The sequence below is a fragment of the Mixophyes fleayi genome, chromosome 6 (assembly GCF_038048845.1).
Source record: "Mixophyes fleayi isolate aMixFle1 chromosome 6, aMixFle1.hap1, whole genome shotgun sequence".
In the NCBI taxonomy this organism is placed as follows: domain Eukaryota; kingdom Metazoa; phylum Chordata; class Amphibia; order Anura; family Limnodynastidae; genus Mixophyes; species Mixophyes fleayi.
Window position 1 is genome coordinate 2,612,861 of NC_134407.1, and position 15,248 is coordinate 2,628,108.

A 15,248-nucleotide genomic window follows, 5' to 3' on the forward strand; every position below is an offset into this window, starting at 1 on the left:
TGGTGCCTCCCTCTGCCTGGTAGCTGCAGAGGCATGGGCGATCAAAGCAGTGGAAAAAGGGTCCATTTCTCTTACTAATGACATTAAATAAGGGGTGCTTAGAGCTAAACTGTCCCCACTGGCAGACCACATTAAAGATGCGGCTGAATTCTTGGGTGACATGGTCCTGGAAGCAGGTCTGTGGTTATCCTGGACTTCTTCTCTGGCAGTGGTGGCTACACGCACGCATTGGCTCAGATCTTGGGAGGTGGATAAGCAATACAGTTCACTCGCTTTTGCTCATGGCTCCTCCAAAGCGAGATCCTCACAAAGTGGACAAGGTCAGATCCTCACTTGAAGCAGAGGTGTCCAAGTTCAGTGCTCAAGGGCTATTACCAACAGTTCATGTTTTCAGGATTTCTGTCTATAGAAATAGGTGGGATAATTACTGACCCAGCCAAATAGATTAATTCACCTGTGCATGATTAAAGAAATCCTGAAAATATGAACTGTTGGTATCCCTTAAGGACTGAACTTGGAAACCTCTGACTTAGAGACTCAGTTTACTAGCTGTTGACCACACCACCTGTCTCTGTTGTGGTGGCTGCGGACATGGACCCTCAGTCAGGGACACCCTTTTTCTGTGTGGAATTGGACCATAGTGACCACAGACGCCAGCCTCTCAGGCTGGGGTGCAGTAACTCTGCACTACAGGAGCTCTGAACCTGGGAGCAGACAAGGCTATCTATCAATGTCCTCAAGTTATGGGCAGTCTTCAATGTCCTGGTCCAAGCACAGGTGAGGTATAGATCTGTTTGCGTTCAGTCTTTATCTCAGGAGTGGACAAATGGGAAAATTATTACTTAAGCCAACTTGCCATCCACCCCCAGGGAATGGTCCCTCCACCCGGAGGTGATCGTTCAGATTGTACACAAGTGGGATCAGCCGGAGGTCAACATAATGGCCTCTCAGCTGAACCGCAAGGTGGACAGGTATTGCGCCAAGACCTTGAATCCACAGGCGTCTCTAATGGACGCCATGATGGTTCCCTGGAATTACAGGTTGGTTTACATAGTTCCTTCAATTCCAATGTTGACTTGGGTGTTGAAAAGGGCAAAGAGCGAGAGAGTTCCAGTGATTCTTTTAGCGCCGACCGGCTGAGAAGGTCACAGTACGCAGATCTTCTTGCCATGACAACAGATTCAACTTAGTGATTCCCTCTCAGAGAAGATCCTATCAGCCAGGGTCTGTTCTTCCATCAGGACCTAGCATGGCTAGCTTTGATGGCATGGCGGTTGAAGCCTTGATTCTCAGACAAGAATGCCTTTCAGATAAGGACATCCAGACTATGATTAAAGCCAGGAAACTAATGTATTCTAGCAATTACCATTGTATTTGGAGAACATACATTGGTTGTTGTCAGAAGCAAGGAGATCCCACTTCTTCCTTCCGTCTGGTTTCGATATTCCTGCAAGTTGGTTTGGACAAGATCTTGAGATTGGCGTCTCTTAGGTCTATGTTTTGGCCTAGACAGTTTACTTCCAGAAGTCACTTGTCTTTGATGCCACACATCCACACTTTTCTGCAGGAAGTCATCCATGTTCAGCCACCCTTTGTTCTTCCACTGGCGCTATGGGACCTAAACCTTCTCGCAGTATTGCAAAAGTTGCCTTTTGAACCAATGGAGTCTCTTTCTTTGAAGCATCTCACACAGAAAGTCACTTTTTTAATGACAATTTACTCAGCCAGACGTGTTTCTGAGCTTGCAGCTCTGTCTTGTAGGTTACCTCTTCACTGTCAGGCGCTGTCCCCGCTGATCTCTGACAGCCGCGGACGGATGCCCGACTTCCGCTGACTGCTCTGTTGCTTAGCAACAGACCCGCTGCGGCTTCCTGTGGACGGCTGTCGGGCTCATGCGCCCTGCCCCCATCCCGTTGCTAGGCAACGGGATGCTACTACTCCTCGGCGCGCTGCCCTCCTGAAGTCCTCCAATCAGCTGCTGCTCCTTTCCATTTAAACCTGACTCTGGCGCCATTAGGGTGCCAGAGTAACAGGTGCATATACTGCTACCTGGACAGTTAATCTCTCCTCTGATGTGGGCTGCTCAACTGTGATACCATATACCTGCTGCCTTATTCTTTCAACCTTATTGCTGGACTGTGCATTCAAAACCTTATCTAATTATATGCTGATTGTTCATATTGCATGTGATATTGCCGGTGGCTCCATCCACCTTGTACTACGCTTCTAGTGTGTATATATATACATATATCAAGACTTTCCTGTATATTCATCCAGTCATCATTAAACCTCTGATTGTACTTTTATCCTGCATCTGGCATCTATTGAACCTCAGGCTATCATTACCACTTACCAGTGTACTACCATAATCTCACTCCCCGAGGATCTGTTCCCACAACATCTATCAACAGATCCAGAGTCCAAAATACCAAACCGTGACAGACCCATATTGCTCCGCGACCTCGGCTTGTTGACCCTTCTCCTGGATTCTCCCTGGTACCTTGCATTCCCGATTTGGCTTGACCCGGACCGTCTGACCCTTCTACACTACACCGGCAACTGGCTAGCAGGACCGCTACCTGTGTACCCTGTGCAGCAAAGTCCAAACCTCCTTGTGGGTGTCCCTGGCGAATACCAGGGGTGCGTTAGACTCCGCACCTGTTAGTTCAGTAGCGCTAATACCGGTTATTGTCCTGCTCTTGTTATCCTCAAGAGGTCTACGACCTGACATTCTCATTTTTCACGCTGACTGAGGGGTTTTGCATACCAAGACTTCATTTCAGCCCAAAGTGGTCTCTAAACTTCAGATCAACCAGAGGATATTGTCATTCCTGCATTACCTTGGTATTCACAATCCAACAGTCAGGATTCTCTTCTCACTTTGGATGTGGTTAGCATCTTGCGAATCTATGATCAGGGCCAGATTAACCCGAGGTCTAACTGGGCTATAGCCCAGGGGCCTCGGGCATCCAGGGTGCCCTTCAAAGTCCGCAGCAGCATTATTGGTCGGTCCGGGGGCGGGGGCGCCCCCAGCCCGATCAATGCTGCTGAGCACTGTCAGTGCAGTCACCCGTCCCCGGCGCTCAGTACTCTGCTTACTGAGGAGATCTCGCGAGTGAACTCTCGCGAGATCTCCTCAGTAAGGAGCATACAGCACGCCGGGGACAGAGGACTGGACTGACAGGTAAGCGCTTTGGGGGGGGCCCTCATGGGGGATGGGGGCGGCGGGCGGCTCACAATGGGGGCCTCACTGGGGAATGGAGGCGCGCTTAGCCCAGGGGCCTCCATTCCCTTAATCCGGCCCTGTGTATGATGATTGGTTGGCTTCTGTATGAAAGACAGTCTCTTGGTTTGTATGATGTTAGGAAGCGTGGCTGGCTGACTGGCCACTAAACAAACGGTCACCGGATGAATTGCTGCGATTATTCATCATGCTTATATCTCTGCGGGATCTCTAGTTCCTGATGTCTTACTGCTCATGCCTCTTGGTTGGCCCAGAATGGGGCCTTGGTTGAGGAGTTGTGTAGAGCGGCAACCTGGTCTTCCGTCCAAAGACGCCAGTTTTGCCCATATAGTTTTACATGCAGCTCACTCTGAGTGTACCAATCCATAGGGGCAGCTTTGGAACGTCCTCATGCTGAGCAGTGTCCCCCAACTGTTTGTGCAAGTGAAAATAGGATTTTTGTATTTACCGTAAAATCCTTTTCTCTTAACACAGTTGGGGGATACTTTGCTCCCACCCCTTTTGTTCTGACGGTTCTGTTGAGTGTTCTGTTGGATGTGTCTTTGCCATCTCTTGAGGTTTTGTAAGTTAAGTAACTGAGACTTCTGTACAGGGGGGGGCAAAGAAGGCAGAGAGCAGGATAAACAAGTTTTTTAGTTCCTTACTCCACACAGCACTCTCTATACCCCCATGGTGAGCAGTTTCCCCCAACTGTGTTAAGAGAAACAGATTTCCCTGTAAGAACAAAAATTTCATTTTTGATGGCTGACACAAATGGTTCAAGAAAATGCCTGAAAGGTCTTCTGAGAATCTTTTGTCCCGTAGTTCCTTAGGTGAACTTCCTTCTGTACAAATATGTAAGAAGACATTTTGTCAATGTCGGGACAGTCTATTTTGCACAAAATCTATATCCCACACTATATTGCAATGTTCTATCCCCAGCTATATGGCAATGTTGTATTCTGCTGGTAAATGGTTAATCTGGTAGAACTTGAAAACCAGAAATGTTGTTTTTGCTGATCCTCTGCAGTAAGAGAATAACAGTGTGTATTTTCTCCTTGCCAAGGGCCAATGAAGAGTCCTGACCAAGTTTGCTGTCTCATGCCCCTGGCATGGCTGGGGTTGTAAATTAAGACAAGTAATTTGTGTAGTAGACTGAACTAGCATGAAATCTGGGGCAGTCTGTTGGTTTTACAAGTGAGATATTTATTTTCTTTTTTTCATTTTTAGAAATTATGCCGTGTTCATTTCACCTGACCTGTATTACCCATCAAAAGACAAATTTTGTATCTGTATATCAAACCCCATTGGATTCTTAAATGTATCAGTTGATCTAAAGACCTCATCTGGAACCATAACCCTGTATAGGAGGCTGCCAAACCACCCCATTTGGCACTGCGAGTCTTTCCAGGTAAATTGTGAGAGCTCATTGAAGAAAAAACACATATAGCCTCAAAACATCAATCAATTAATTGGGCCTAAGTAACTGAAAATGGAAAATAAGTGCGAAAAACACAAGCTGAATACTTTGAAAATACTGAATAAAATAGTTCACATAATGTATGTAATTATTATACATAATAATAAAATGATGTCATGACAGCTTGGGAAAAAAACAAAAGAAAAATGAAGGCACAGAAACTTAGTATCATACTTTATTTAATTACAGAGAATACAAAATTTAATTTATATTGTTATTTTATTATGTCTACCTTCTCTTTAACGGTGCAATATCCACCTACAGGTTCATATAACAGCCCCTCTTCCGCTTACAGCCCAGGCCAAAATACAGGTGGTCTGGTGAGTGGGAGGAACAATCACAAGCCACAGACAACAGATTGTTACTTGTGATTGGCCCTCCTACTTGCACCCCTCTTCTGCTGCCATTTAAGGGTGGTTTAGTAAATTGATTTACAGAGCTCTTAGAAAACATCTGCCTATAGCAGCCCTCAAGGATGCAGTTAGGGGAAGTTAGCGAAATCTTTATTTTTATGTAGCTTATAGTATAGGTTTAAGAAAAAGTAAGGTCAATATTTGACATTAATATTAATAAAGAGTCTTCCAGCCATGTGTGATAATCCCCTCACCGCACTGGCATGGCCTAGTGACAAAGTGCTAGTATGGCATTATTGTTGGTGTGTTATGGGAAGTGGCAGGGCTGACAAACTGACAGTAAGCAAAGAAGGGACAGTCACAAACCTCTAAGTTTTGACAGGCTTCACAGAGAGAAGCATTGAGGAATATTTCAGACTCCATCATAAACACAATTTATATTATGTGTGGAACTCTTCTGTAAGACTGGCCAGGTTCAGCAATAAGCAGAGTTGCTCAGTGATGAATGATTTCTCCGATATTCTCCTAACTAATCTATCATTTACACTGTGCAGCTGGACAGAGTGGTAACAAACAGAACACAGTTGTTCAAGAAACATTGGTCCACGCCCAGTACATATCTTGCTCTCCCTATTGCATTGAGACTTGAGGTATTGAGGGCATTGGGGTAACTGCCAAGGGACTGAGATGTTGTGAGCAGTATAATGGAACAACTAACATTAATAATGGGGTGGGCTACATGTCATAGTTGGTCATGTTGGGTGAGAATTGTGTGAGACATCTGTTTTTGAATTATATCTTCCATGCTGCAGTGATCGCACACATTGGTTCTGCAGATGAACTATAAGCTGTAAATGGCAGCTGCATTTGGGCATCTACAAATGTGCTGCCCCTCATGCGTAAATGACCCTCAGAGTCCAAGAGCCGAAAAGTGATCACTGTGTTCAGTATCTGACAAGGGCAGAAACTTCCTCTGTACCCTGCTCTTTATTCTCCACTCTTCTTAGAAGTCTAATATTAAAGCAATTTACTAAAACATGAAACTTCAAGTCTACCAATTTACTCACCATTTCCCAGGTTCCTGAACCTGCTGGGGACACAGAAAAGGTAGAGATTGAGGTTCACGAACAGGAGATCGGAGGCAACAAGCTACAGTTGGCCACCAAAACTGTGACTATCTGGAGGAAAAGTATAGGAACTCTCATCCAAACTGACAAGTCTGTATATAAACCAGGCCAAAAAGGTGAGGTGTAAGAAGGTGTGTGTGAGGAGTGGAACTCTACAGAGGGGGTAGTTGTCAGAATTTTTTTCTGTCGTTGGTTAATTGCAATAATTCGAAGTCAACAGATGGTGCGATAAAGAAAAGCAACACAGAAGCAATTTTCGTTTCTATGTTATTTTCTGTCTTGTTACTTCAGGAAGAGCAATATAGGATGTCTGTAAAATACTGTAATACTGTGCTGTAGGAGTAGATTGTTGTATGACACTATAATCTGTATGTTGCATGTTACCCGTGTACACATTTTACGGTGTGTCAAGGTCCTAACTGTTTCAAGACAAAACTAACTAGTTGTCCATCACAGAGTAAAGGGGCAAATGAACAAGTTTAATTTCATATTTTTTATATTTTTATAAAAGCAAAACAAAATCTGCACATATGAATGTGAACACCAGTGATGAACAAACACAAACATCATTACAGCAGAAGGTTGATATATTGATGGAGATTGCAGATAAGAGAGGAGGTATTGTGTTACAAAATAAGAATGATTGACTGGTATAGGCTTCAAGAATTATTAATGCTGAGGGTTTCCATTGGAAATTAGGGTGATCCGACTGATGCACCCCAAACTGACTGTGAGGAGCTTTCCTGCTCCACGCTCCTGATCCCAGCACGCACTTGTTTTCTCCCTGTTTGGTGCTGCGATCATGTGACTCTGGGCGGGAAGTTTGAAACTACCTGCACTATATAAGATCCACTCTGACACACTGTCTGTGTCAGAGCAACAGGCTGCTATACCCTGGTTCTCAGCTCCTAGTGAATCTCTTCTGGTTTGTCTGACTAAGTTTCCTGGATTAACCCTTGTGCTAGTTACTTTAGTGTGTATCCGACCAGGCTTGTTTTCTGACCTTGCTTTCTGAATTATCCTGGCCATCACATACTTCAGTGTGTATCCGACCCGTTCACTGACCTTGCTTTCTGAATTGTCCTCGGCTCTGTGTACCTCAGAGTTTATCCGACCCGGCTTGGTATATTGACCATGACCTCGATACCTGCCTGTCTTTATCCAGCTGCAACCATCCATCTACCCTGTATGACTTCAGGGGACAACCGTGAGGGTCGCAACCTGCAGGCTAGGCTACCAGCAGCAAAATCCATCCTGCCTTGCGGAGGTTCTTGGTGAAGACCGGGGAGAGTACGCGCCTCAGGAAGGCCTGCACCAATCCTGTTTGACAGTTGCCTTCAGTGACCGGAACACTGTCCTGCTCAACTTCATGAGAAAAGCATATTCCTAGAAAATTGTCTTTAACTGGAGAAAGATTTATAAATTAGAAAACCATCAATAGTATTTTATTATCATTTACCCAAAATGCAGAAATCTATAATATGACTCCCCCACCGACACCTCCAAATCCAAGTAGACCCACCATTTGTCAGTTTAGGTATTGATTATCTGACTTCAAATTTTCATGTTTTGTTTATTATTTTTTTTATTGGAAAGAGATGCCTTTATTTACTCATATTTGAGGCATATAAAGATTTTCTTTGGTTAGTTAGAGATTTTTCTGCACTTTATTCAAATGTTCCTTATAGAAACTGTATAGAGACAAGTCTATATATATATATATATATATATATATATATATACACACACATCTAAAGAACCTATTATGCCCAGGAGACTAATGAACATTTTTAGAATCCCTAGAACTTATTTTGACGGACATGACCTGATGCTGAGTTAGGAAGCTCCATGCTCCATGGACGAACCATGTTGCAAAGGGGTTCAAATTATTTTTAATATATTTTTGCATGCACGGAAAATATCGGCTGCTGTTCCATACAGCACACAAATATTAGACAACTTTTTTTTTTGCACCGCTACTTAGAGTTGATCTATTAAACGCCCCTCCTAATGCTAAATATATCCACACATTTAAAATCCCCCCCCCCCCCCCTGCAGTGCAACATGGCTCGCCAAGATGCACATTGGCTCCTTTTTAATTATCATACTCCTAACTTATCAACAGATCTACAATGTTTTCCGAGTGTTAGGGGGACTGCCATGGATACAAAGTTTGCACCACGTTATGCCAGCCTGTTTGTGAGTTTGTTTAAACATTACAACATCTTTCAAAATAACCCATTTACCACAAATTTTGTCTTTTATCAAAGATACATTGATAATTTGATATGTATCTGGAGAAGCTCTAGATTAAGTTTCCAGAATTAACCCAATATTTGAATAAGCATGATTGGATATTATCCTTCACCTCTCATTATAACATCAACCAAATTCATTTTGTAACAGTTTTATTGCTGTATGATGACCAGAGCACTATTGTCTCTAAAGCATTTTTTTTTAAGATTGTGAAATGAAATAGTTATTTTGGAAAACTGTACTAAATTGTCAGATTTTGACCAATTGAATACAATTATTACTTAGTCAGTTTACAAACAACATTTACACAATATCATTAATAGATTCTTCCAAAGCTAGAGCAGGGGTTATTAATTGTAAGGAGTGTTTTAAAACCGGAAATAAAATCCACTTTGGAGACAGCGTCTAACTTCGGTCAGATAAGATAGGCTGTATCAAAAATATGTTGGTATTCTTAACAAAGATCCATTCTTTTCACAGAATATAACTATTCTTCCTAGGGCAATATATAGATTCAATAATACCTATAACATAACAATATACAGATTTAGAACAATTAAAACCAGTTGTATTAAGGCACTGATTATTCCGAAAACCAATCTCCCCCCCCCCCCCCCCACCAAATAATGCCGGTGGGGTATAATTACCTCCTCTGGGATGGTCACGATTATTTATCCTAGTCCTTATTGGCACATGGGTTTAGGCAGAGCCCTTTTCAGTCTCCTGCTTGGTTCAATCCCTTGAGATGTAAAACAGATTCTCCTCTTTGCTACAAGTATCCAGCCTAAAGCTGACCAGTCCAGGGTCTAGCTGCATTGCTTGTGAGGTGGATCCTATACCGTAGGTCTTTAAGAAATAAGGGCTAATATTGGACTGTCAGTCTCTAGTAGATTCACAAATGTTACAGTTATGGAATTAGCACTTTAATTATACAAATGTCCTGATGCTAAGGTACACTGTGCTGTGTGAAAATATTCCAGTTTATATTGTTTTATGCATTATATTAACGATGCTGTTCCTTCCCCCATCTTAGTCAACATCCGTATGGTAAAAGTTTATCAGGACATGGAAATATGCAATGATAATGTGAGTATATTGTATTATAACAGTTCAAGTTTTGGAATTTATATATAATTACTCCACCCTCACTACTATATACTGCTCACACCTATACACCTTACGAGTGTCCCAATCCCCACTCTGAGCCACATTTACTCATATTGTCTCAGCGGTGCCCTTTCCACACTAGATTGTATACTCTCCCGAATATGACCCTCCCTAGCTTTTACGTCTGCATTTATTTTGTCTTTTGTATGCTGTTCTCCTCACTGTCTGCTGTTTTTGCAGCGCTTTGGCGCCTTTTCAAATAAAAGACATTAAGAATAAAAATAATATTTACATACAGATATGGATACATAGAGGATATATTTTAATACACACCCCTGTAATTTTATAGTGGGGATACCATTTCTGGGATAACCTCCTTTTGCACCTTGAGGATCCCTAACAAAATGTGTCCTCCACAAGGAAGGACCCAGCATACAGTGCAGTCCACAGCAGAGAGTGCAGAGATATGAAAGTGTCAATAGTTACCAACTGAGGTACATAGAAGGGTTGCATACAACATATTATATTTTGGATAAGGAAACAGTTTGGAGCAGACTGACATGGTCAATAGAAGATAGGGGCACCTTGGCCTATGTCCTTCTTCTGGGCTGGGAATTTCTTTCCTAAAGATTATTTTCTTTGTCTTGCAGTACCCCCTGGTGGAGCTTCAGGTGAGTGTTTATAGTTCTATTAGTTGAATTTATATCGGATTCATCTTACTATCACTGTTACAAGGGGCAGACTGGGAACTTGAAGTGGTACTGGAACAAATTCTGAAAGTGGACTCATGAAGCCGGGACCAAGTAGGCGTGGTTATTACACCTTTAGTAGTAGCCACAATGGTGGTAACCTGGGAAAACAGCTGAGATGGTGATAACTGAACATGTGGTTCAAATATTGTCGCCATAATTGGTAAATAGAGTTCACCAGACAATTTCAATCTTTATCCCGGCTGTAACACTTTGAAGCCAGAAACACCCCTATTTGGTCAGGCTTTTCGTCCTTCTATAAATCAGACTCCCAATGCATGCAAAATCTGCAATGAGGAATCCCAGACCAGCAGGTGCGGATTGGCCATAGGTCTTACCAGGAACTTTCCTGGTAAGCTGGTGGCCTAATGAGACCACCTAATGTGTTTGTTTTTTTTTAAATATTTTATTTTCATACCAGCGCAGGGTGTCTGGGGGGGGTGCTGCCCCCGCTGCCTAAACCATCAGGACCTGCACGACATATAAAACGGGAGGTCCTGTAGAGAACATTATCTGGCAGCGAATCAGGAGTCTGTCTGAGGCCGCACCACCAGACTCTTATTTCATACTGGCTGCCGCTTTAATCCCTGCCCATGTAGTGGCTGTGTAGCCTATTGCTACAGTGCACGGCTACTACCTCCACTCTGGTGGCCTCTCCTTCAAGCATGCTTCTGCGGGACCACCAATCCGCTGTACGGTGTCTCACCAATTCGGAGCAGGATTCAGATTAGGAAAAGGTGAGAAATAGGAGTAGGTGCAGAGCCGGATTTAGACCTCATAGGGCCCTAGGCAGGATACTGTTTTTGGGCCCCCTCCCTGAAACAATCCATAGCACTATATCTTTGCAGCCTACCATATACCCCTATAGTTACGTAGATATGAAAGTATGTGCTGCCGCTACGCCGCCACAGGTGGTGAGGGCGTGGCTTGCATCTTTGGGGGCGTACCTAACATGTGAAAAGAGCAAGGCCACCCTGCTGCAGAAAAAGGCGCCCCTAAATAATTACCAAGCAGTCCCGTTTATTTAAGTAGTTGGGTCAAAACAACTTAATAAATATTGAAGTCAGGGCAGAAATACTTAAGTTGTTTGCAAAAATAATACGCATAAATCCAAGTATGTGCTCTTGTCACTTTTGTCCCTCTATCATCACACTGTGCCCCTTCATTGTCACTTTTGCCCCTTCACAATATCACATGTGCCCTTTCACCATCACCTCTGTGCCCTTTCACCATCACCACCTCTGTGCCAATCACCATCTCCACCTCTGTGCCAATCACCATCACCACCTCTGTGCCCATCACCACCTCTGTGCCCATCACCATCACCACCTCTGTGCCCTTCACCATCACCACCTCTGTGCCAATCACCATCACCAATTCTGTGTCCCTTCACAATCACCACCTCTGTGCCCTTCATCATCACCACTTCTGTACCCTTCACCATCATTACCTCTGTGCCCTTCACCATGACCACCTCTGTGCCCATCACCAACTTTGTGCCCATCACCACCTCTGTGCCCATGACCATCACCAATTCTGTGCCCCTTCACCACCTCGGTGCCAATCACTATCACCAATTCTGTGCCCCTTCACCATCTCTGTGCCCTTCACCATCACCACTTCTGTGCCAATCACCATCACCACTTGTGTGCCAATCACCATATCTGTGCCCTTCACCATCACCACCTCTGTGCCCATCACCACCTCTGTGCCCATCACCATCACCACTCTGTGCCCCTTCACCATCACCACCTCTGTCCCTCCGTTGTTTTCTTACCTTTCTATTGCCTCTCTTCTCCGGCGCGCTGCTCCTCCTCGGTCAGTCCAGATTAAAAAAAAAAAAAAAGAGTCACGTGATCGCTCTTCGGGTCCCGGCAAGCCTCTTCTCCTCCTCTCTCTATCACTGAGACACTGGAAGGAGAAGAGGCTGCCGGGACCCGATTCGCGGCACCCGACCCCCCCTTCCCCCGACTCGTGGCACACCCCTTTCCCCTCCCGCACGAGTCACGGGGGGGGGGGGGTGCCGCGAGTCGGGGGAGGGGCTGATTTTTTATTTATTTATTTATTTATTTATTTATAAATTGCTCCTGTTCCCCCCAGCTGTGCCCCCCGAGAGCCGCTAGGCCCTAGGCAGTTGCCTAGGTTGCCTAGCGGTAAATCCGGCCCTGAGTAGGTGAGTCGGGATAGAGAGAGAAGTAGGAGCAGGTTAGTGGGAGTGTGTCAGGATTCCCAATATAAAACCACAGAAAGAGCGTAGTAAACAAAGTGGTTTTCATTAAACACTGATTACTGAGGTTTCAGGATGCAGTACGGTAGGGTATGGCAGAGATAGCAAAGGAACTCAGTAAACAATAAATGCAGAATGTGATGATCTGCGGGACTTTACCACGAGGTAGTGGAGACTGCTGGTAACAATCTGCAACAGGTTAGTCCTCTGTAACACTGGAGAGCTGAAAGCAGGTACAGACTCAGACAAGCCGAGTCAGGGGTCACAGGCAGAGGTGCAAAAACGGAGGGACAAGCAGAGGTCAATTCCAGGAGATCAATCAGGAGAGAACACAGGAACAGCAACACATGTAAGAGCTACAGATGATCTGGCCAAGACTGCTGGGACAAGCAGGCTTTTGTAGGCCAGAGGCAGGTGTTAATCTCCCTCTGGCCTATGCAGGATGTGTATATATATATATATATATATATATATATATATATATACAAAAGGTCCAATATCGTTCCTGGCAGACAGGAGCTGCAAGATGGCAGGATGCCGATCGTGACAGAGTGGAGGGGGGAATAAGTATAATTGAGGGAAGAAATATTGAGAATAAGGAGGTTAGTTAATAAGCTTTGGTTTGATTACGAGGGTGATCTTAATGGATTAAATTTCTATGAAAAGCTTCTTTTGATGAGATTGAGGAAGGTAATGAGGAGGTTAATTAATATAAATGATGTGGGAATTAATTAATAATGAGGAGGAGGAAGTTAATCATTATAAAGGGGTTAATGATGTTGAATGGGGTTGTTATGATAGCAATGAAGGAGTTAATTATTTCAATTAGAGGTTAATTAATGATGAGGTAGATGATATTGAGTGGCAATCACTAATATGCTACTTGTATTACATGATGCTCTCTGTATTGTATAGTGGTCACCAGGTTGTTCTCTGTATTGTATAGTGGTCACTAGGTTGTTCTCTGTATTGTATAGTGGTCACTAGGTAGTTGTCTGTATTGTATAGTGGTCACCAGGTTGTTCTCTGTATTGTATAGTGGTCACCAGGTTGTTCTCTGTATTGTATAGTGGTCACTAGGTAGTTGTCTGTATTGTATAGTGGTCACAAGGTAGTTGTCTGTATTGTATAGTGGTCACCAGGTTGTTCTCTGTATTGTATAGTGGTCACTAGGTAGTTGTCTGTATTGTATAGTGGTCACTAGGTAGTTGTCTGTATTGTATAGTGGTCACCAGGTTGTTCTCTGTATTGTATAGTGGTCACTAGGTAGTTGTCTGTATTGTATAGTGGTCACCAGGTTGTTCTCTGTATTGTATAGTGGTCACTAGGTAGTTGTCTGTATTGTATAGTGGTCACCAGGTTGTTCTCTGTATTGTATAGTGGTCACCAGGTTGTTCTCTGTATTGTATAGTGGTCACTAGGTAGTTGTCTGTATTGTATAGTGGTCACAAGGTAGTTGTCTGTATTGTATAGTGGTCACCAGGTTGTTCTCTGTATTGTATAGTGGTCACTAGGTAGTTGTCTGTATTGTATAGTGGTCACTAGGTAGTTGTCTGTATTGTATAGTGGTCACCAGGTTGTTCTCTGTATTGTATAGTGGTCACTAGGTAGTTGTCTGTATTGTATAGTGGTCACCAGGTTGTTCTCTGTATTGTATAGTGGTCACCAGGTTGTTCTCTGTATTGTATAGTGGTCACTAGGTAGTTGTCTGTATTGTATAGTGGTCACTAGGTAGTTGTCTGTATTGTATAGTGGTCACCAGGTTGTTCTCTGTATTGTATAGTGGTCACTAGGTAGTTCTCTGTATTGTATAGTGATCACTAGGTAGTTGTCTGTATTGTATAGTGGTCACCAGGTTGTTCTCTGTATTGTATAGTGGTCACTAGGTAGTTGTCTGTATTGTATAGTGGTCACCAGGTTGTTCTCTGTATTGTATAGTGGTCACCAGGTTGTTCTCTGTATTGTATAGTGGTCACTAGGTAGTTGTCTGTATTGTATAGTGGTCACTAGGTAGTTGTCTGTATTGTATAGTGGTCACCAGGTTGTTCTCTGTATTGTATAGTGGTCACTAGGTAGTTGTCTGTATTGTATAGTGGTCACTAGGTAGTTGTCTGTATTGTATGGTGGTCACTAGGTAGTTGTCCTCTGTATTGTATAGTGGTCACTAGGTAGTTGTCTGTATTGTATGGTGGTCACTAGGTAGTTGTCTGTATTGTATGGTGGTCACGAGGTAGTTGTCTGTATTGTATAGTGGTCACTAGGTAGTTGTCTGTATTGTATGGTGGTCACTAGGTTGTTCTCTGTATTGTAAATTGACAGTGGATGGGACCCTAGTTAGAAAATATATCTTACAGCAACAAATTCTCAGACTCAACTACCATCACATTAATGATAACCTTGAAAACTACCTGATGCTGGATTAATCTGCATCACTCAGAAAAGCAATGCTACCCACTGGTGTGCTGACTCTATCTATCTGTGTTTGCTCCACTACCAGTTCAGTGCTTTGCCTACTTTTGTGTTAGGTCTGCCTACCATAGCATGTTACATTAGCCTCGCCTACCACTGATGTGTCTAGGGATAACGGTATGCTAACCCCACCTAGATTTGCATTGGCCCCACCTACAGTTGATTTGGTCCCACCTGTGCAATGCCACTTTCAGAACTTTTTCCAGGGCCACTTTAAGCTCCTAATCCACTCCTGCTGACCAGCAGTGTTTCAAACC

The 15,248-nt window shown here is 43.6% G+C and overlaps 1 protein-coding gene across 4 annotated transcripts in view; it reads left to right on the plus strand.

The window, feature by feature from the left end:
• Window positions 1-15,248, plus strand: part of LOC142160711 (alpha-2-macroglobulin-like protein 1) — a 138,239-nt gene that overhangs the window by 20,750 nt on the left and 102,241 nt on the right. For all 4 annotated transcript variants that reach the window (XM_075215594.1, XM_075215592.1, XM_075215593.1 and 1 more), the window contains exons 4-7: window positions 4,454-4,634; window positions 6,134-6,299; window positions 9,473-9,525; window positions 10,197-10,217. In XM_075215594.1, coding sequence (XP_075071695.1) covers window positions 4,454-4,634; window positions 6,134-6,299; window positions 9,473-9,525; window positions 10,197-10,217 — 421 coding nt within the window. The remainder of the gene's footprint in view (window positions 1-4,453; window positions 4,635-6,133; window positions 6,300-9,472; window positions 9,526-10,196; window positions 10,218-15,248) is intronic.